The sequence below is a fragment of the Antennarius striatus genome, chromosome 3 (assembly GCF_040054535.1).
Source record: "Antennarius striatus isolate MH-2024 chromosome 3, ASM4005453v1, whole genome shotgun sequence".
Lineage (NCBI taxonomy): Eukaryota > Metazoa > Chordata > Actinopteri > Lophiiformes > Antennariidae > Antennarius > Antennarius striatus.
Window position 1 is genome coordinate 15,036,957 of NC_090778.1, and position 23,208 is coordinate 15,060,164.

General features: G+C 41.6%; 1 protein-coding gene across 10 annotated transcripts in view; it reads right to left on the minus strand.

The window, feature by feature from the left end:
* The window catches only part of LOC137592624 (transducin-like enhancer protein 4), a 35,129-nt gene extending 12,459 nt beyond the window's left edge, over nucleotides 1-22,670 (minus strand). For 3 of the 10 annotated variants that reach the window (XM_068310913.1, XM_068310917.1, XM_068310908.1), the window contains exons 1-7: nucleotides 21,944-22,622; nucleotides 21,470-21,567; nucleotides 19,507-19,570; nucleotides 19,357-19,401; nucleotides 10,820-10,882; nucleotides 4,704-4,778; nucleotides 4,096-4,297 (exon numbers count right to left, since the gene is read on the minus strand). In XM_068310913.1, coding sequence (XP_068167014.1) covers nucleotides 4,096-4,297; nucleotides 4,704-4,778; nucleotides 10,820-10,882; nucleotides 19,357-19,401; nucleotides 19,507-19,570; nucleotides 21,470-21,567; nucleotides 21,944-21,988 — 592 coding nt within the window. In that variant the 5' untranslated portion in view covers nucleotides 21,989-22,622. Of the gene's footprint in view, nucleotides 1-4,095; nucleotides 4,298-4,703; nucleotides 4,779-10,819; nucleotides 10,883-19,356; nucleotides 19,402-19,506; nucleotides 19,571-21,469; nucleotides 21,568-21,943 lie in introns of all 10 variants that reach the window. The other 7 variants (XM_068310914.1, XM_068310911.1, XM_068310909.1 and 4 more) reach the window with 6 other exon arrangements.
* Between the last annotated feature and the right edge of the window lie 538 nt (nucleotides 22,671-23,208).

Consider the following 23,208-nt stretch of genomic DNA (forward strand, 5'->3'; position numbering starts at 1 on the left):
TGAGAGGCGAAACGTCTTCAATAAACTTTCTTAAAGTCCAGTGGATCGATTTAAACAGCTTTGGACATCAACTCTGTTCAGATTAGGGACTAAATACAACATTCACCTTATGTACATGATTCGGAGACGAACAGCTGTTTGTGTTTTCATCAAATGATTTGAAGGTAAACATAATCAAATTTGAAATTGTGACAATGGCCTGTAAACTAGTTGGCTTGGGGACCAGACGACGTACCACAACTGCAGCATGGACAAAAATTCTGCAGTTTGTACTGGTAGTAGGAGAGGTGCCTGTTCACCTCCTGAGCACTGAAGAGGTGCCCTTCAGCAAGGCACCAAACCCCACAAGCTGCCTCTTGAGCGCTGCTATGTGGCTTTCCATCACTCCGCCAACTCTCTGTTAAATTCATGTCTGCAGGCCCATTGTGTGTGTGTGTGTGTGTGTGTGTGTGTGTGTGTGTGTGTGCGTGCGTGCGTGCGTGCGTGTGTGTGCGTGTGCGTGTGTGAGTGTGTGTCTTTTGCAGCAGCAGGTCACAGGGTGCTGGAGCCTATCCCATCCAACTGGGGGAAGGGAACACTCTGGATGCAACACCAGTGCACCGCAGTCATCTTTTTGTATCTTTTGTAAAAAAAATTCCCCACTAGGCATTCATAAAATTTGTTAAATCTTAAAATATTTTAGAGGCACGTCTTTGTTGTTGTGTTACTGCATCATAATGTCTATATAAAAATTCAAATTGGTGGCAACCTGCATTAGAAAATAGAAATTTATTTCAGAAGACAATAAAGACATCCCTTATTCCCTTCATACACAGCCATCTGTACTGTAGGAACTCAGCTTGAGATGGAATTGGATTGTTATTGATTTTGCTCCTAATGGGGTAAGTATTACCTGATTTAGCTTCACGAGAGCTACAGGGCAACGTTAACTGCTTTGTTGCAGTGTAAGAACCCTCACAGACAACAGAGTGATTAAGAACACACACACACACACACACACACACACACACAGTCACTATGTTCTGTAATTAAATGCTCAACCTCCGTCAGCTCAGCAAACAAATAGGGGCGTACTGCACGTCTAAGAGGGACGCGGTATCAGGGTGATTGTGCATCGCTTCTTACTAGGCCAATTAAAATAGTATAATGGCAAATCAGCAGGAAATTGCTTTAACTGCTGTTCAGTCCGAGTCATAAAAAATACGCTTCTGTATCAATAAAAATAATATTACAGGTTGTCCTCAAGATACTAACGCCCGACTTATGAACATTTGTAAATACGAACAACCATGTGCCGCCATGTAGTTCATGTAGTTCCCCTGTAACCCACGCCGAGCAGCGTAACATTAACAACCTATAGATTAAGATTCCGTATCATGTCAAAATGCACCGCAGTCACACCAACAGACAATTTGGAAATATTATTTCGCTTGAAGTGCGTGTTTGTGGAGGTGGGAGAAGGCCAGAGAACCCAGGGAGAACCCACGTAGGAGCCAAATTATGTTTTGGGTAGGAACTAAGGTGGGAAGGTTAGGTTTCTTCTTATTTTCAATCGTCCATTCAGTCCATTAGGCGTGTATTTTTGCAAACGTCTTCGTCAGTTCTTGAGAAGACTTGCATGTGCTGACTATTAATCTGGCTATCACTCAACGTCTCAGTTGTTGCACTAAGGTAAAATTGACATTTTTTCACAGTCATGACACAAGTAGTTAATTTAGCCATAACAATGTAGTACAATAACCTTAATTTGCGTGAGAAGTAGAACCTTGCCAAGTCACATTTGTAAAACCTTTTTTAAAGGCAGATAGACTTCCTAGACTCCTAACTTCGTTATTCAGTTTGTTCCAGAGTTTAACGCCAGTAAACGATAATGAAAAAGTTTTTAGTGTAGTTCTTGCTTACTTCTGTAAAAATGCTGTATTTCCTCTCATTTGGTAGTTGGATTCATTAATCTGAATTTGTGATTGTATATTTTGTGGTAAATAGTTATTGGTTGCTTTATACATAAGTTGTACAGTTTTGTAGCTTAGGATGTCATGTATTTTCAGTAGTTTAGATTTAATAAATAATTGATTTGTGTGATAATATAATGTTCTATAATGTTCATTTTGAATAATTCTTATGGCTCTTTTCTGGATCAGAAATAAAGGTTGTAAGCCACTTTCATATGTGTTTCCCCATTCTTCAGCACGCTAGTTAAGATAAGGCAGGATTAGTGCGCAATATATTATATGGAGTGCCATCTGATTTAATAGTTTTTGAGTTTTCCAGAGTATGGATACACTTCTGGTTAACTTTTTTTGCAGTTGTCTTACATGAGGTTTCCAATTTAGCATCTCATCAATGATCACTCCTAGCATTTTGAATTCAGCAACCCACTCAATATTTACTTCATACATCTTGATATTAATTTTGTGTTTGCAGCTTTTCTTCCCAAATAACATGTATTTAGTTTTTATTAGGTTCAAGGATAATTTTTTTAATAAAACCATAATTGCAGCTTGGCTAATTCCTCATTTACTGTTTGGGCTAATTTATTTATGTTATTTCCTTTCAAAAGGATTGTTGTATCATCCACGAAAAGTACCATTTTAAGGACATTTGAAACCTTACATAAATCATTTATATAAAGTATAAACAATTTTGGACCTAACACTGACCCCTGTGGCACCACAGACACAATGTCTAATGTTTTTGATGTCCTCCCGCTCAGAGTGACGTATTGTGGCCTCTCATGTAATTTATCCAATTTAGTACTGTACCCCTAAATCCAACTCATTCCAGTTTCTCAATTGGAATTTCATGATCAATTTTGTCAAAACCTTTTTGAGGTTGATAAAGAGTCTTATGGAGTACATATTTTAATCTATGGCATCAGTAATGAGTTCTATTTTTTCTGTCAGCGCTAACGCAGTCGAATAATCCTTCCTGAAGCTGTACTGACTACAGTCAAGGAGATTGCGCTTTGTTATGAATTTATCCAGTCTGTTATTGAACAATTTCTCTAGGATTTTTGATAATTGTGGTGGTTTTGAAACAGACATCCCCATTTTTATATATTGGAACCACTTTTTCAATCTTCATTTTGTTAGGAAACACCCCAGTTTGAAATGACAAGTTACATATGTGTCTAAAAGGCTGTAGAATTCCATCCAGTGTGTCCTTGATTAGTTTTATATCAAATCCATTCATATCAGTAGAAGTTTTTACTATGCATTGGCTGACCAGGTGTCTTTGATGTTAACTATTAAACATGCATCAAGTGTCAGACTTTTGATCACCAGGGAGCCTATCAGTGCGTAATTCACGTAAATGCATTGGAATACCTCAGTGGTTGGAAGCTTGGTTTAGCCTCTACAACCCCGAGGACAAAATTCATTCACCAGAGGTAGAGATATAAAAGTTACAATACAGTATTACAATATTTTATTTTTTGCTGTTTTCATGTCCTGTTATTTTTTCTGGTAATAAGTCTTAGGGAATAGTACTTCTGTATTTTGAACAGTTATGGCATTTAAAGGTTTAACGGCATTCAAATGATTACTATAGATTGTAACTTAAAGATAATTTCCCCTACAGGCGACAATAAAGTAAATTTCATTTTATTTCATTTCAAATAACAACTTACAAACAATTCAGTTTACGAACAACCTCTCAGAACCAACAGTGTTCATAGGTTGAGGACTACCTCTATAATTAACAACTTTGAATGAATATTCCAGACCTAAAATTGATTCCATTAATTAATCAAAATGCACAGACATTGCTATGAACACCAAAACAGTTGGCATCTTCTTTTATTTAGCACTGTTCTATGTTATACTTTTTTTAAATTCTCTGATATAGAAATAATCTAATAACACCTCATCTATAACAGTCTATGAAAACTTCATAAATAAGACATTGTATCAGAATTAAAGTATTTTTCATTGAATAAAAATGAAGAAAGAAGTAATCAAATATAATATGAACTGGTCTCTGTGGCTGTTTAAGATACAAACAACCATTGATCCATCCTGAGAATTACCGGAGGTGCCAACACGTGGTCAAATACAGACGAAACCACTGCATGCACACATGCAGGGCAGTCCTCACCTCTTTGGTGCTCACTGCTGTGGTCGTGGTGCTTCCTCTCGTCTTTGAGCGGCAGCTGGTGGCTCAGGGCTGATGACAGAGCCAGCAGGCTGGCAGTTCCAGCACCGGGGGGCAGGGGGGGCTGGAGGCCCGCTGGGTGTGGGGTGAGTGGGATGGGGATGGCGTGGCCCTGGGAGAGGTGCTGCGCCTGGAGTTGCTGCTGCTGAATCATACACCGAAATAATAATTACTGTAATGCTCCATTCTGATATGGAACAGTCTGCATAGTGCAAGACAAACCATGGGGAGATGGGGAGAGACAGACAGGAAGGAGAACTAAAACGAAGAAAAAATAAAATAAGAGGCAGGAAATGAAAAACTAACATGGTGTGGCTTGGCCTGTTACTGTCTGTTAGTTCTCATAACATGTGATAAACACAAACTGTCTGATAGGATGCCATACTAATGCAAATCCATGGCTCTACTCAATCTAATTAAATCAGCAGGTGTTTTTTCTCTTTTTTCTATTTTACTGTTGTGAATTTTGTCTCCATGTTTGAAAGAGTGTCCTATCAAAGAGGTAGAGTAATGTATGTGTGTGTGCTTTTGTGTGTGTGAAATACACCCACTCCTATGATCGTGTTGAGTTCAGCCATGGTGACCTGCTTGGCCCTCTCCACTGCCTGTACCACCTGCTGCTGATGCTGGGACACAAACAGACAGACAGATGATCAGATATTCAAAGGGCACTTTAGACAGTGGAGACATGAACATGTCACATTCAAAAATCTGGATTTTAAAGAGGGATTAGGAGGATTACGACCTCTAGCAACAAACAGAGGATTCTACAGCTACAGTATTACAAATCAGGTCTTGCAGAATCTACACAATTGTTTTTTCTTAAATGAAAAATACCAACACTGGTCATATTTTCTAATAAAGCTTGAAAAGTCTAGATGGCAGATGTTTGTTACATGGTTGGCTCTGGATGAAAAAAAAATAGTGCTAATACTCCATATGTCCAATTACATGTAAACTCATAAAATAAGCAGTTGTATCTTACTATACCTTTAACTAAACACATATTTTTGGACAAAAATATTCACCCTCATGATATATTCACCGTCATTAAAACCCAATACAAATCTTGGGCCCATTGGCAAACACAGATCTTCAACCAGCCCCCTAGGACCTCTGCTCCCTAAAGAATGAAGTAACTGGCCTGTATGTATTCAATTAGAATGCCCTAATAAACTGCACATTTTTATCATTTTAATGAGCGTGCTGGTGACTGCTATCAGGGGGCTTATTTTACACACACCTAAGATCACCCTGATATCTCAGGTTCTTGTCTGATTACATTTAAACTGCACTTAGTTATAGAAAACATACTGATATGAACCTACAATATCTTATGTTGATACCAAGTGTGTAAGAGATTCCATGCAACAACTATTATTACAACATTTTCAGATGTCTGCCCACACTTGTCAGAATTATTTAGCTGCAAAACTCCTCAACATAGAGACAGGAATGTGTTGTACACAGACCAATACAGGCAGTCAGAAAAAGGCAACTAACAGGGCAAAGTCATCCAAAGGGTACGGAGTGAGAAGGGCACATCGAGACAGTGAAAGCAGGAGCAGCAAGATTGATCCAGGAGAACCAAACATCAAAGTGTGGCAGAGATGAAAGAGCTTATCTGGTGTGGAAATGAACCTGACCATTAAGTTCAGTTACACCTCTGCAGATGAAGTCTAACCCGTCTGAACGTGACCCACACACATGAAAAGATCCATCGGCTTGAGGAACGTTGGCAATATTTTATTGTACAACAGTTCTAATAGTTACAAACCTATGACGGCCACCAAAAAAATCCATTGTGCAGACATTTATCATCAGTCTAATTGGATGTGATGATAGGACAGGAAGAAAGAAAGAAGAGTGACGTTCTGATGACATTTTGTATGTACCACCCACAAGCAACTTGTAACGTTAGCAGCTAACTCCATCCATCCATCAATCCATCCATCTTCAACCGCTTATCCCGGGCCTGGTTGCAGGGGCAACAGTCTCAGGAGGGATGCCCATTCTTCCCTCTCCCCAGACACCTCTTCCAGCTCCTCCGGGGGGATCTCGAGGAGTTCCCAGGCCAGCCCAGAGACACTGTCCCTCCAGCATGTCCTAGGTCTTCCTCGAGGTCTCCTTGGAACACCTCCCCAGGGAGGCGTTCAGGAGGCATCTGGAACAGATGCCCAAGCCACCTCAGCAGGCTCCACTCGAGGCGGAGGAGCAGCGGCTCTACTCCAAGCTCCTCCCTGGTGACGGAGCTCCTCACCCTATCTCTGAGGGTCCGCCCAGCCACTCTATGGAGGAAACTCATTTCAGCCGCTTATATCTGGGATCTTGTCCTTTCAGTCATGACCCCAAGCTCATGACCATAGGTGAGAGTAGGAATGTAGATTGACCCGCAAATCGAGAGCTTCGTCTTACGACTCAGCTCCTTCTTCACCACGACAGACTTATACAGCGACCGCGTCACTGCAGAAGCTGCTTCGATTTGTCACATTCCATCCTTCCCTCACTCGTGAACAAGATCTGAAGATGCAGTAAATGAACTACTCCAGCTGGGGCAAAGACTCTCCACCAACCTGAGGAGGGCACACCACCCTTTTCTGGTCGAGAACCATGGCTCGGATTTAGAGGTGCTGCTCCTCATACCACTCACGTCACACTCAGCTACAAACCGTCCCTGTGCACGCTGAAGGTACAGGTTTGATGAGGCCAACAGGACAACATCATCTGCAAAAAGCAAATTAGAAAACCTTTGGTCCCTTAATCGGACTCCCTCCGGATGCTTGGCTGCACCTAGAAATTCTGTCCATAAAGATTATGAACAGAACCGGTGATAGAGGGCAGTTCAGCATGCACCTGGAACAGGTCTGACTTACTGCAGTTAATGCGAACCTACTCTGAATTCAGTCATACAGGGACCGGACAACCCTCAGTAAAGGGCCCTGAACCCCATACTCACGAAGCACTCCCCACAAGATACCATGAGGGGCACGATGGAAAGCCTTCTCCAGATAAACAAAACACATGCGGACTGATTGGGCAAACTCCCATGAACCCTTGAGCACTCCATGGAGAGTGTAGAGCTGGTCAAGTGTTCTGCGACCGGTACGAAAACCGCATTGTTCCTCCTGAATCCGCAGTTTGACTAGGTCTAATCTAAGCTCATAGGTCTAATCCTCTCCAGTACCCTGGAATAGAATTTCCCCAGGAGGCTGAGGAGTGTGATCCCCCTATAGTTGGAACACACTTTCAGTCCCCCTTTTTGAAAAGAGGGACCACCGCCCTGGTCTGCCAATCAAGAGGTTGTTACAGAGGTTGTTACAGACACGTGTCAACCATGACAGTCCCTGCACATCCAGAGACTTTAGGTACTCAGGGCAAATCTCATCTACCCCCGGTGCTTTCCCACCAAAGAGCAACCATCTCGGTGAATTCAGCTTGGGCGATGAACGAGTCCACTTCTGAGGCCTCAGCCTCTGCTTCCTCTGTGTAAGACATGGTAGAGGGATTGAGGACCTCCTCAAAGTTTTGTTTCCACTGCCCGACAATATCCTCAGTCGATGTCAGCAGCTCTCCTGCCTGTACCTGTCAGCTGCCTCAGTAAAGTCCTACAGTTCAACAAGATTTGATAGGAGTCCTTCTTCAGCTTGACGGCATCCCTTACCTCTGGTGTCCACCACCAGCTTCAGGGGTTACCACTGCTTCAGGCACCAGACACCTTGCAGCCACAGGTCCAAGCAGCCACTTAGACAAAGGAAAGGGAGAACATGGTCCACTCTGATTCAATGTCCCCAGCCGCCTGCGGGATCTGAGAGAAGCTCTCCCGGAGGTGGGAGTTGAAGACCTCACTGACAGAGGGTTCTGCCAGACGTTCCCGACAGACTCTCAAAACACGTTTGGGCCTCCCAAGTCTGTCCGGTCCCCTGCTCTGCCAGCGGATCCAACTCACCACCAGGTGGTGATCGGTTGACAGTTCTGCCCCTCTCTTCACCCGAGTGTCCAACACATGCGGTCGGAGGTCTGAAGATACGACAACAAAATCGATCATTGACCTCCGGCCTAGGGTGTCCTGGTGCCATGTCCACTTATGAACATCCATGTGGCTGAAAAAGGTGTTTGTTATGAACTAACTGTGACTAGCAAGGAGAACAATGGAGTCCACAGTCAGAGTACTATTTGGTACCCTTCCCGGGGACTCCAAGAAGGCCGGGTATTCTGCACTGCTGTTTGGCCCGTAGGCCGAAACAACAGTTAGACACCTGTCCTCAACCAGGACGCCCAGGTACGCGACCATCTCATTCACCGGGGTGAACTCCAACATGTGATGGCTGAACTGTTGAGTTATGAGCAAGCCCACACCAGTCCGCCGCCTCTCACGATGGGCAACACCAGAAAAGTGGAGAGTCCAGCCCCTCTCAAGGATTTTGGTTCCAGAGCCCAAGCTGTGGGTGGAGGTGAGGTCCACTATATCGAGTCGGTACCTCTCAACCTCCCTCACAAGCTCTTAGCTCCTTTCCCCCCAGCGAGGTGACATTCCATGTCCCTAGAGCTAGACTCTTTGTCTGGGGATTGGGTCGTCGAGCCCCATGTTGATGACTGCCACCCAATCCACAATGCACCCGTCCTCTATGGTTTCCTCAGCGGGTGGTGAGTCCACTGGAGGTTGGGCCCATGTTGTCATTTCGGGCTGAGCCCTGGCCCCGCCACCAGGTGCTCGCATACGAGCCCCAACCCCGTGCCTGGCTCCGGCGTGGGGCCCCGGTTGCACCATACCAGGGAATATCATGGTCCTTGATGTTTTACTTGCCATAGGGGTTTTGTTAATGCTCTTAGTCTGGCCTTTCACCCAGGACCTGTTTGCCAAGGAAGACATTAGCAAGAGCATAAAGCCCCTGACAAACTTGGCTCCTGGGATCATTCAGGCACTCAAACTGCCTCACCACGATAAGGTGTCAGCTCTGGGGGAGAACAGCTAACTCAAAGTACTTAAAAATATGAGATCAACAAACATGTAGCACAGAATGGAAATGGAAATACAGTAATCCCTCACACATTTGTGCATCAATTTGCGCAACTTCACCTCATCGTGGATTTTTAGTAGGTAGTCACGTGATACTGTACGTGCATTCCATTGGCTGACGGCATCTGGAAGTGCTCTACGTTCCGTGATTCTCAGAACGCAGCGCACTTTAGTGAGACACAAAAGTGCTTTAAACAGTAGATAAGAGTGTGGGAAAAGGTAATACATATAGAAGGTGGTTTAATATCAGTATGGGGAGGGTTCATAAATGCTTAAATTACCATAAATAATAAGATAAATAGTTTGGCGCTATATTGCGGAATTTGTTATTCGTGTGTGGTTCCTGGAATGCATTAACTGCGAGTAACGAGGGCGCACTGTAGTATTTTATTTCTCTGTAATGAATGCGTGGACCTTCAAACTACACTCCAGTGGCACTGTGTTATATAAAACCTATTTTACTGGGGAATGCGATCTGAAATCATACACTGATGCAATCTCCATTGATTTTAATTTAATTTAATTTAATTTAATTTAATACACTGTTATAATCCCCGAAGGGACGTTAAGAACAGTGAATAGAGAGGGGCAGTGAATAGAGAAGGGCAGCACATAGAGGGGTTGTGTTGCTACTGTGTGGTCTTGACACTACCATCACACTTTAGCTTTGCATTTTTGTGCCTACACAGCCAAAACATTGTCAGATGGTTTATGAAAATAACAGGTGGTGAAGCCAGAACAATACAAAGGAATGACAAAAATGAAACTAAAAAAACAAATCAGTTTAATTAATTAATTAAATTTATTACTGTCATGTGATTTGTTGCATGACAATAATAAATTAGGGTTAGGCCTGCGTTCTGTATGCGCAACCAGTAAATGAGTCTGTGCATCAAAACAAAGCCATTAAAGTTGTTTTACTCAGCCTGCCTCCCTCACTGTAGGCCTCTGGGCCTTGTAGCAGCACCACAATCTAATGCCATTATTCCTAATCCACCCTAAATCCTCCTAATCCCTGGATAATCTGGAGGAGAGCTTTGGAGTCCACACTCACTTGTTCTTGCTGTTCCTAAACCTCAGAATACACACACACATACACACACACACACACACACACACACACACACACACACACACACACACACACACACAAACACACATTTCCAGCTCCTCCAGAGGAATGATTTACAGGTAAACACACACACTTAAAGGTTCCTCAATCATAAACACAAATATGTGAATGGACATACAGCACAGTGTATTTATGTGTGTGCAGGAGGAAAAATACATCAATTACATTAACTCCAAGTATTTTCATTCTCTCTCTTTCTCTTTCTCATACTCACATACACACATACACACACACAAACACACTGCCGCTGGCTGTTGCATATGTTAGTGGGAGGCATTTAATAAATTCAGAGCATATCTGCCTATCCTGAGCAGAAGGATTAAACCAGGATAATCTCTGTATGTGTGTGTGTGTGTGTGTGTGTGTGTGTGTGTGTGTGTGTGTGTGTGTGTGTGTGTGTGTGTGTGTGTGTGTGTGTGTGTGTGTGTGTGTGTGTGTGTGTGTGTGTGTGTGTGTGAGCGCGTGTGCATGACAGTATTCAACAACAACTCACAGTGAGAGGCTGTTTGGAGTCTTACCTCTTGAGAGAGGAAGGGGATAACTTGAGCACAAATTGCATTCAGTCGTTTGACAATCTCTGCCTGCAAGACAAAGAAGGGGACCCAAATACACAATAAGCTTAGAACACATAAACTGACAAAATAACAGTAACAAATTAACAAAAGAGCATCAGTCCATTAATCCATCCATCCATCCATCCATCTTCGACCACTTGTCCACAGCTGGGTCGTGGAGGCAACAATCTATGCAGGGATTCCCATGCTTCCCTCTCTCTCAGGCCAGCTGAGAGACATAGTCCATCAAGCGTGTTATAGGTCTTCCCTGAGGTTTCTTGCCAGTAGGACTTGCTCGGAACACCTCCACAGGGAGTTGTCTGGGAGGCATCCGAAATAGGTGCCCAAGCCACCACAGCTGGCTTCGCTTAAGGTGGAGAAATTCTGTCTATTAAGAGCAGAACCGGTGGTATAGGGCAGCCCTACCAAAGTCCTGGAACAGGTCTGACTTACTGCGAACCAAGTTTCAGCTTTGGTTATACAGGGATCAGACAGCCTTTAGCAAAGGGCCCCGAACCCCATACTCACAGATCACTCCCCACAAGATACCACGAGGTATGTGGTCAAATGCCTTCTCCAGATCCACAGAGCACATGTGGAGACTGAGGAGTGTGGTTATCCCCCTTTAGTTGGAGAACACCCTTCGGACCACTTTCTTGAAAAGGGGGACCACCACCTCGGTCTGCCAATCCAGAGGTACTGTCCGTGACTGCCATGCGGTGTTACAGAGACGCATCAACCAAGTCAATCCCTGTACATCTAGAGACTTCAGGTACTCAGAGTGAATCTCATTCACCCCTGGTGCACTGCCACCGAGGAGTTCAATGTTTTTTTACAGAATAGAGATGCCGCACCTCTCATTTGAGTTCTAGACCTTCAGTAATTCTATGGAGCTGTTTTCATTTGTGTGGTTCCTCTTTTTTGTTATTCATTTTGATATTTTCAAGAATAATGATATACAGGTATATGGTATCATATGCAGACATGCCAATGGTCTACTGATTCCTAGATGTTGGTGTGGAAAAATGTACAGTTAAGCCTAAAAGTAGAGTTTGTTTAAGTTGATCATTTTACCAGAAGTGAAGAGTTGGAAGGATAGCATGAACAGCCAAAGACATGAAAAGAACAAAACTAATAGAAGTTGAAACTACACCTGCTGCAAAGGCGAGATAGATAGATAGCACCACCCACACTGTGATTTTGATGCTCTCTGGAAAGTGCAGCACACTGGCACCACAGAAATGGGCACTTAACACCACAGTCACTAAATCACAGAGATGTTCTCTAAAACATTTATACGGAGTGATTATTGAAATGCGTATCATTTCAGCCGAGAACTTAGACTGAAAGGTAGACAGAGATGCCGTAGTCATGCTCATAATTCTCCTTAACTGTGTATCTGCAAGTAGGAATGCGGCTATATACATATTTTAAGGTGAATTTGAAGCTCCCTAATCACTCCAATCTCATTTTTAATCGATAGAAAAGCTCTACTGCAGGCTGTTTGTCTGATGTGTTCATCAGAGGGATTTCTCACTAGACCAGTGCACCATGGTGTCTGAACTACTCATGAGAGACTAATGGAATAAAAATAACTGCCAGTCTGCACCAAAAAAAAAAAAAAAACCCACACACACACAAACTGAGAACAATGGGCTTGTTTAATCACTCTCTTTTTTTCCAAAGCTTTTTACTTCCTGGTAAAAACCTGGCATTGAATTGTGGGTAATGCAACCATCAACAGATTGGAGTTTTATGCTAGTGGTGGTTTATGAAGCTTCTAGCCTCAAACAAAGAGGCGTTTGGTCAAGTCAATTCTTTCTGATATATTAATTTATATAAATGAGCTAACACTACACAACACAAGTCCATACATGCCCAAACATCAGTCTTTATATCTGCAAATAAGTTACTAAAGGTTAGACAGACAGACAGACAGACAGACAGACAGAAGACAGACAGACAGACAGACAGACAGACAGACAGACAGACAGATAGATAGATAGATAGATAGATAGATAGATAGATAGATTTCCTGCATCTATAGCAGCTAAATCTTCATATGTAAAGTTGCTGTTGCTATCAGAATATTGAAAAGTGATTGCTACATTATTAAGTGAATATTATATGATAAAATATTAGTGCTGACAGTCTTTGACTTTTACCAGTTGCAGTAAGAAGACTTCCAGGCAGTGCAAAAATTGGAAATCACCTATCAAGTTTTGAAAATTGATTTTTTTTTTTCTTTCATTGTGTAACTCAGAGTCCTGTAATTATTATCTTGCGGTAGGAGGCTGACAGGAAATGAAGAGACAGGGTGATGGGAAGAACCAAACTGTGGTTTCAGCACCTTTTGTCCTAAGGCCACTGGCGTCACCACAGTTCGTGCTTTACATTACTTTGAAAACCATTTTGTGGAATAGCAAATTTAATTTCTAAACAATCAGTTTGCACTCAAATTGAGCCACATAATAGTATAACATATTACTCTGAATTAATGCAATTTTAACTAACACTATAATGTAATGATTTAATTGATAATTACGTCTCTCTAGTAGTAACTATAATGATGCTTTCTTGGAAACAACCTGATGTATTTTATGCTTTTATGTAAAATGTATTAAATTTCAAGATGAAACAATTTGTCAACAAGACCCAATGCAGTCAGAGACTTCAACATCCCGCGAAACCCCTGAATTCAAACTTGTACCCTGGCCTACTTGCAGTGGCTTTGATCTACAGTTTTACTCACACTGGCCTTCTCCCTCGTCTTTCTATCTTATCCGGTTCCTGAGTGTACAAAAGTAAAAATTTGACCTTGACCTAGTTTTCTCAATGTCAAGGTCTTCATCTCATTTTCATCCCCTTTTCCGCCCGAGTAGTGTGCTTTTTTTTTTCCTCATTCTATCTGCAATGGTTCAGAAGATATTTGGTGGACTAACGGATGGACGAACACCCAAACTGACAATTACAATACATCACTGCTCTGAAGTGGGATGTAATTATCAGTTAATACTTCTGGAAGGAATGAAATACGAGAGGTCAATTGATAATGGCAAACATGATCATTTATAATACTGAATACTACAAAACTTTAAATTTGTCAGGCTGCCAAACAAACTAAGAAGATTAAAACAAGGATCCAAACCTACTAGATTAATTTAAAAAATGTAATTCTTAGATGAGAAATCTCCACCATGAACCTACAATTCATTTAAGGCAATGACCCTGTGATGTCAGTAAAGAAATGGGGAAAAACTACAAGAACAGAACACAAAATGTTTTTCCACAAAGCATCGCAACCAATTTCAGGTGATTCTACATCAGTGGCAGACTGTCACACCTGTCGGCCAGAGTGCAGGCATGTCAGCTGGTTTGGCCAATACATCTGTCCACACACATTGACCAAAGCAAAAAAAGTAGACTCATTTTTTCTTCAAAAGTGTCCTGTGGTTTTTCCAAGACCAGAGAATGAATCTCTGCAACTAACTAGCCTCAACATTGATCTGGACATGTCACTGCCTTGACCAGCCAGAGAATCCTCTAAGGATAAAAGCGATACCATGTTGATCAATGGAGCTCATCGCAAGATTAGAAGCCTCAATGAAGTCCAGTAACCTCAGAGGCGAGATCATGTGCACTGATTTTATGTTGAACCTCAGTGTGAGTCACTGAATAAAAAGTTTAAAAAGAAGGACAATCCTTGAACACCAGTTGTACAGCATCGGCTCATATCCCAATTTCCACCTTGTGAGATTATTGAAGACAATCAATAAATGGTGTGATCATACTGACCCACTGACTTTTAACTGCTGGCATTTTAAAATGTTTGAAAACAGGATTTTTTAGAATTTGCCACTGAATCTGCTTTCATTACATGAGAGAACCGAGCTGGATTAGAGTTCTCTCCGAGTTGTAAAGGGAGGGTGATTCAGAGAAGCACAAAGACACCAGAGAAATAAACACTTCAAATGATGAAGCCCAAAAGGATGAAAAACACAACTCGAATACTTTAAGTCATTATAACAAAGAAATAAGATCAGACGGAGGCCAGGAGTCAGATTGGGTCAGAGAGAGGATCAAATGTCCTTCTCCCCTGTGGAACTCTGTACGCACCATCAGCATCACTTTTCACCACTAGCTAATATACCTAATGGACTCCACCATATAAAGACTGTTTTGTGTCTGTGTGCGTGCGCGCGTGTGTGTGTGTACACAACACAGCTAGGTAAGGCAGAGCACGGGATGTGCAAACAAGTCTTACTAACAAGTAGAAATTTTTTTATAATCATCTGTTAATATAAACATTTCATTTGTCTTTAATATAACGCAACTCCAGAGTATAAAACCTCTCTTCCTCCAGAAAAAAGTAGTTACATGATGTCTGAGTTGACACTAAACAAGAGCAAATTCCACTTTTTCTATATTGATAAGTATAAAATATTTTTGAATAAGTATGCTAAGACTTGTTTCAGACTTTAAGATTTGGAATCACTAAATCATCGTTTGGTCGATGTCTGCCACCGTTCCCACACTCTTGATGCATACAGAAATGATAAATGCAGTAAGAAAATAAAAAAAATTTCAACACGAGATGAATGAAGAATCAGAAATCTGAACTTACTTAATTTCTTACAGTATTTGTTATTATTCAAAGGTTCTTGTTCTTAAGGCATTTGTATCAGTAAAACCAAATATTAAAATGTCAGACAAAACTCTAATTAAAGCCCACAAAATGAAACAGATGGCTCCTATCGCCTGTAGTAAAATGACTCAGAGTTCATTCAACCCAGCCAGTCTTCAGAGTAAAAATATCCTATTACCTCCTTCTCCTTCCCCCTCTTTCTCTCCATATCCATCACTTGCTGTATTTCTCTCACTGATTTGGAATTGATTAGCTGTCCTCTGGCAGCTCAGTCCCCTGCTCCACACCAAAACGTACTCTCCTCTCTCTTGATCTCCTGATCTCTGCTAACCCCTCTCTGCTCTCCTGTGTGTCCTCCGCTCCATCTAAAACTCAATTTCTCTTTAACGAGGGCACCGAAGCCCTTCTGTGTAAACAAAACCAAGAGAAGCTAAAATCAATCTGGTTTATTGCCCTCACAAAATGCTAAACAAGCAGTATTAGTAACTCGCTCTGTAGGTGAGGGAGACTGCCTTAATGTCACCGAGGTTCAACATCTACCCGCACCCTGGAAAAGCTCCAACAACACCGTCTTCTCCCTCTCAGCATCCATACAGTGGATATAATGGTCCTAAGTCCATGATGTATGAAACATATTCAACTCTCTTTTATTATTAGTTAAACAGCATAGAATTTGTGCAAAAAGTATGGTGCAAGATGCAAAGTGTTTGTTCCACAATTATCCATAGTCTGTTCATTTGTAGGCGCAGTCAAAATCTAAGGTGCGTGAAATCAGACAAGCAAACTCATGATAATAAGAGAAAAATTAAATGATAAAAAAAATTGAAATTTCCCAAAAATAGTATCAATTTCCATGTTAGAATTCTAACTTGGCAGTTGGACTTGTAATTCGGGTCATGTGAGCAAGAATTACCAATCAACCATTGCAACAGTACAATAAAATATTGTTTTATTATTTTCCTTCATTGTGCTTGTGCTCTGTGCCTGCTAAAGTGCAGTCCTTCTGGTGAAAAATGTTAATAATGGTATTGCATCATGTAATGTCAAAAGCTTCGTGCAGACAGGATTTGGTCCATGGTCGCCAAGTTGTAGACCCTGACCCTCTAGTTAACCGTGGATGAAGCTCTGGTGGATGAAGTCAAGCACCGTAAGTCATTTATTCATTTATCTTCTTGAGGATGAAACATTCGTAATCGACTTTTCTTCAGCCAATAAATCCTGTATTCGGGTCACAGGTGTTTCCCAGCTGGCTGTAGGTGAGAGGCAGGGCACACCCCAGATGAGGCACCAGCTTATCACAGGGCCACATAGAAGACAAACAACTGCCCCTCACTCACAACTATGGACAATTTTAGCCACCAGTTGAACTAAACTGCCTGTTTCTGGAGGTGGGGGAAAGTCAGAGAACCCAGAGAGAACCCACACAGCCACAGGGGCAACATCCAAACTCTACACAGAAACGCCCCAGGAGGAATCACACCCACGACCTTCTTGTTATGAGGGAACAGTGTTACCCCAGCACCACCACACTGCCTGTGCATCATCATTGATGAAAATAATAACTTCATTAACCACAGTGATCCACTAGTAGCAGGAACAGTAGGTTTGTCTCTACTGATTACACCATTTAAATAAAATTGGCAGAATCTCAGGTTTAACAATTACTCAAATCTCCTGACATTGGTGGAGCAAATTAACGCTTTAAACAGCAGCTTTTATCAGATCAATGGCTAAATCTAAATTCTTGCTGATGAACCAAACTTTTTACCACACAAGCACTTCCAAAAATGGGCGGCACGGTGGCGCAGTGGTTAGCGCTGCCGCCTCACAACACAGCAGACCCGGGTTCGAGTCCCACCGTGTTCACATGCTCTCCCCGTGTCTGCGTGGGTTCTCTCCAGGTTCTCCGGCTTCCTCCCACCTCCAAAAGAAGGCGTTTCAGGTTGATTGGCCGTTCCAAATGCCCCGTAGGAATGAGTGTGTGTGAGCATGGTTGTATGTCTTTGTGTGGCAACGCGGTGCACTAGCGTCGTGCCCGGAGTGTCCCCCGCCTCACGCCCTGTGCCGCCGAGATGGGCCCCGGCTCCCAGTGACCCGCTGTGGCGGATACAGCAGTGGTAATCTGAAGATGACTGACTGACTTCCAAAGATGCAGAAAGGAATCAGTGTGAAAACGAAAACTGTAAGATGGATCATTGGCGACACTTGAGCTGTTTTGTGTGCCAGGCCTACACTCAAATGAGTCACACCTCTAGCAGTAACATACTGAATATGAAGCCACACAGTAATGCTTGTATACTGCACAAAAACGAGAACAGACAAATACGTATCTATCAAAGTCATGCACTCCATACACAAAAAATCTACAGAGTATCTCTGACATTACCCCGACTTTAGACTAATGTCATTCTGAGATGTAGTGATTTAAAATATGAGGGCTCGAGTTTGTTCTCATGAGGATGGAGAGTTCCCACAACTTACCTACGTACACATATTTATATACCCACGGCAACAGAAATACACTCCCTCACATACAAACACACAAAAAGTCTATTGACAGAAATTATTAATTCACTTTGCAAACCTGCTTCCTGACAGAAATCTCTGAGCACCACATAAAGGCCACACTTTACCTCTTAATTTTGTCTGTTGTCTCTCTCTTACACACATACATAGACACACACACACAAACACACACACACACACACACACAAACAGGCACACACACACATCATTATTCATCAGCCATGTCTGATGAGTGTACCAGTAAAAAGATGCATGCATGTGAAACACTAACATGCAAAAACACGTGCAAAGACGTATAAATGTGCACAAATCCACAGGAAACTAAACAACCACGTTGTTCTATCAGACAATACACAGACACACACACACATTCCGAGTAAACATGTACAGTATACATAGACACTACACAACACGCAGAGAAGCACACACACACAAATGCAAACACACAAAAAAGTAAACACACAGTGTAGATACACAAACAGATCGTATGTAGAGCAAGACAAAGGCCAAACATTCTTGCAGTCACAAACACACATTCACACAGCCTATACACACAATTGTTGTAGAAATAAACGTGTCTCTGTTAGCGCTGGCACAATATTCTCCACATTTATAAAAACACGACATTAATGGGGATGTTCAATATGCAATAATGCTCCAATTCTAAGCAATTATCAACTTTGTCATTCAATCAGACTATTCTAATGTGGAATTGCTACAAATGTTCATGAGATTTACCCTGAAAACGTGCTAAAGTTCAACTACAAATGTAACATTTTTAGCATTGCAGTAAATTAAAATCAAGGCCACTTACAATGATCTGGACATGTCATTGCCTTGACCATTTGAACATAATCTTTCAAGATGCTAGGCTGTGTAGCTTAAATACAGTGAAAGTGTGTGAAAGTTAAATTGGGCCTAATACTGTATAAAAATATTAATTCAAGGCTATTTTCACCAACTATTTAAGAATAGATCCTTATAAGAATATGAATGAAAGGTATATCCCAGAATTTTGCCTAACTAAATCAGCTTGTATGAAATAGGACCTGAAAAAATACTTTTTGAAACTTCTGATTTTTCAGATTCATTCATTTAAAATTCCATCAAAACCTCTGAGTGTCATTCGGCTTTTACCGTGACAAACTTACAGCAATAAATTATCAACAGGATGCTGGACAGTATAAAAATTGTACAATTTAGAGTTAATAGCAATTTAAGTCAAAATCATGTTGCTTGTTTCCACCTGCCTTCCTCTGACATCCACTAATATGTGGTATAAATTCTTGTTGTTTTTTAACATATCAATAAGAAAGAAACATTTTCCTACCTGCTTGTGCATCTCAATGTTCAGCCCGTACGACATCTCATAGTACTGGAAAAAAAGAGTGTATATCAAAAATAGATTGAAATACTTTCTCTGCACCAAAAAACTACTAATGCATTCATCCAAACAGAAAATCCAAACAATGAGACTTACCATGACGTAATGTCGCTGCATCTCAGTTTTTTCACTCGCCAATTTTTCACATTCCATTTTCAAGCTGTGAAGCAATCAGAACATTTTATGAGTACATCGTGATCAAACACACAACGATCGAGGGAACGCAAATGAGAAATCATTCATGACAAGATGGAAAAAAATTTTGTCTCGTGAAACAAATCCATTACATGTACCTTTAAAAAGAGGAAATCAGAAACCACCTACAGAAGAGAAAACTTACAAGCGACTGCATCCTCTTACTTATATTTCATTCCTAAATGTTATGATGGGGCGAAAAAATTGCAGTTGCTTGGACTATGCTGATTTACTCTGCAGACACTTACTCAGCAGGTACAGAGCAGTAATTAATGGATCAATAGACAACCACACAAACCTCATCACATACTGTTACAGTGTGAGTGGATGCCCAAACTGCACCATCAACAAAAAAGCAACCATATAATGAGAATCCATTTAACAACTGTGGTTACACAAAAGCTTACCTCTTTCAAAACGTTGTCCATTAATGGAAAGCCTCCACATATTACTACGGCATGCTTTTATGTGTGCGTTTTAGGCAAAGTTATGTACAGTACCACATATCTGTGGGTAAAGCAAGGACATAAACATGTATCTTACATCAAGCATATGTAAGCGTATACGTTCTATAATTTTAAATTTTAAGCTATTTCTATTAAAATGTAAAACTCTAAACCTTCAACGCATCAGCATCAACCTGCTGCAGTTTAGGCTTGATGATAATGTACGTATATCTGACAGTGTTCAGAAGTTTCTCAGCCAGACGTAAAAAACCACTCACTCAGTCTTTCAGTTTTTTAGACAATATGGATTCAAATAAATTGAGCCTTCTGACCAATTTACTAACAGGGGACTGAAACGTCATATAAAAATTTTTACATTTATATTATTAACAACTTCCAAAAAAATGTGTGTTATGTTTTGCATGGAAGAAAAAAATGTTCACACCTTAGTTTTATGATAACCAAATCTACCCATGAAATGACATTCATATATTTTACAAAATTCGTAAGACTTGTGTTTCATATTTGCATTTTTTTTATTAACTATTCGTAATTACTACTCTGAGACTGCTGTACTCACTGAAAGTCACATATTGTGCTTTATTTTTTGTTTGACTTGTTAACTGACTGCTAATAAATACAATATTTTTAGGGTGGCTTGAATTATGTTGCTTCGAACTACATGCAATCAACATTTACATTCTTGATATGACACCAAATATAAAGAATGCAGGTGGATTCCATCCACCTGCAGCATAAACTACCCTTGGGTGAGATCACTGCCTCCCCTCCCTCCCTCCCTCCCTCCCCAAGCAATGTATTTCACACTTCATCATTTTGGGTAAAAAACTGTTTCACCCTACTTAAGCTTGCAAAGAGAGACAAGCTCTCCAAGTTTGATGGGTTTTTGTCTGTGGACAGTCACCATATGGACCTGAAACAAAAGGGTCAGGAGCTCCACGGAGGATCTGAGGAGAATCATTTCATGGATGTTTTCCTCAAACTGGGAAATGTTTTATTTCTCAGATCTAACACAACTATCAGTTTTTATCTAATTTCTCATGTCATTGCATCATGCATTTCCCAGAAAACGTCGGTCATAATGTCTGATTCATGCATGACATGAACATCCCAGAAATTGCCCCTTTTCTCAAATCATCTTCCAGTATAAGGCGGCAACCAATGATGTATTGTTTTCATCATCATCATCAACAGTTTATTGACAGTCTCCCGATGGATGGTTTGGTCTGTGTTGTGACAGCACATCCTGAATGATAATTATAAGGATTCATCAATCAAGTGTTGAAGCTCTAATATCGACCCAGAATAACACACATATCAAATTTAGTATCAATCTTAACCTAAACGGATGGATGTACTTTTTCCATGCAGCTTTCCCATAATGCTCATCCACAAACCTGTGATACTGGGCTTGAAGAAAGTGGAACTCCTCCTTGATCCTGTCGCAGGACTCGGTAACAGTGAACTTTAGCGGCTGTCCCGGCTGGTGGGGGACCTCAACCCAAACCAAAACAGCATGTGGGGGAAGAAGAGTAAGAACTGAGACACCCAAGTTCAGTATTAGCACACCACACACAAAGAGACGCACACATGCTCACCCACAAAGCCTTGAGACTGTGGATGACAAAAGCCTATTGTGGTGCGCATGGTTTCAGTCAGACTCCTTTCAAACACACACACACACACACACACACACACACAGCACTCACACATTCAACACATAGAGCTACAGTAGTCTGTCAATGTGCGTAATTGTCCGTGAGGGCGCACAGTGGCACGGAAACTTGATCTTAAATGATTACGCGTCAGACGCGCGGATGTTAATTTGCACTTTTCTGACAGACCGCCTTAGGAAATTGCGCTCTACTTACCGGATGCCGTGCCGGGGGGTACATCTTGCTCAGATCTCGAATCATTAAAAATATATATGCAAGTTCATCCACATGAAAGCGAAAACAAGTGTGTGCGTGACGGCGGATGTTTCTCTGCGTAAAAGGTCAGTCAGTGTCGGGTTTGCGGGTTAAGCAGCGCACATTCCGTGAAGAGTAAAAACATCTTGCTGTTCATTCTTTTATACAGTATTTCAAGTCCATTCCCTGCGAAAAAGAAAAAGAAAAAAAAAAGCAGGAGTTGACCTCGAATTTCTCCAATATCTTCAGCGCTTAATTGTGTGCGCACAAGACTGAATGTTCTCCCTCTGATCTAATAAGGAGTCCTTGATTTCTTCTGCATTTCCCTACAAATCATCAAATTGTGACTGGTCGGTAACCTGTTTATCGTGTCTAAAAGTCTCCACGTAGTCCCGATGACACTCTTTTAACGGTTGACTTCCTAAAGCATCCGTTTAAGGTGAAAAGAGAGTTCCGCTGGCGTTCACGTCCTCACACAGCACCGGCGGAACGACCGCATCACTGACTGATGCTGCCAGCCTCTGTCAGGTCAAATTCACAGGCGACCAATCACACGAGAGCAATTACATATTCACAAGAAATTATAATGACCTGTGCCAATTACAATCCGGACGTGATGTTTACTTCTACTACAGATGTGCGCCTGCTGTGAAGAACTACAACTTCCCGGCTTCTCCGCAAAGATCCCCAAAGCCAATGCTGTGTGGTCTGAAGGAGGAGTGGCCGTGGAAGACCACCAATGGCTGCAGACATGTTTCCACACTGCGCGCTGTCCTCCCACCAATCATCTGGAACATGAGACGCTTTCACGCAGACGCCCCACGTGGGGGTCCGGGCTGCTCCTACAAGATGTTACAGTGATTAATCTGGAGATTATCTGTTGATTTGGGCTTTGTTGTTGCTGTTGCTGTTGCTGTTGCTGTTACTGTTGTTGTTGTTGTTGTTGTTGTTGTTACATCCTGATAAAACAAGCATGTGGTCCCTAGGTGTCTCCTGTTTTTTCCTCTTTTTTTTTTCTTTGATAGAATTACTTTGGAACAGTTTGCTCTTATTTCCACACATTGCGCTTACAACACTGCAATCAAACTCTCAGGCTCCCCTTGTATTTTCATAGGATATAAATCATGCAGGGGTGGACATATCAGTCTAAAAAGCTGATAAATCTCAACTTCAATTATTATTAATCTTACTACAGTGGTAGCCCATTTAATACTTTGGCTAGCCCT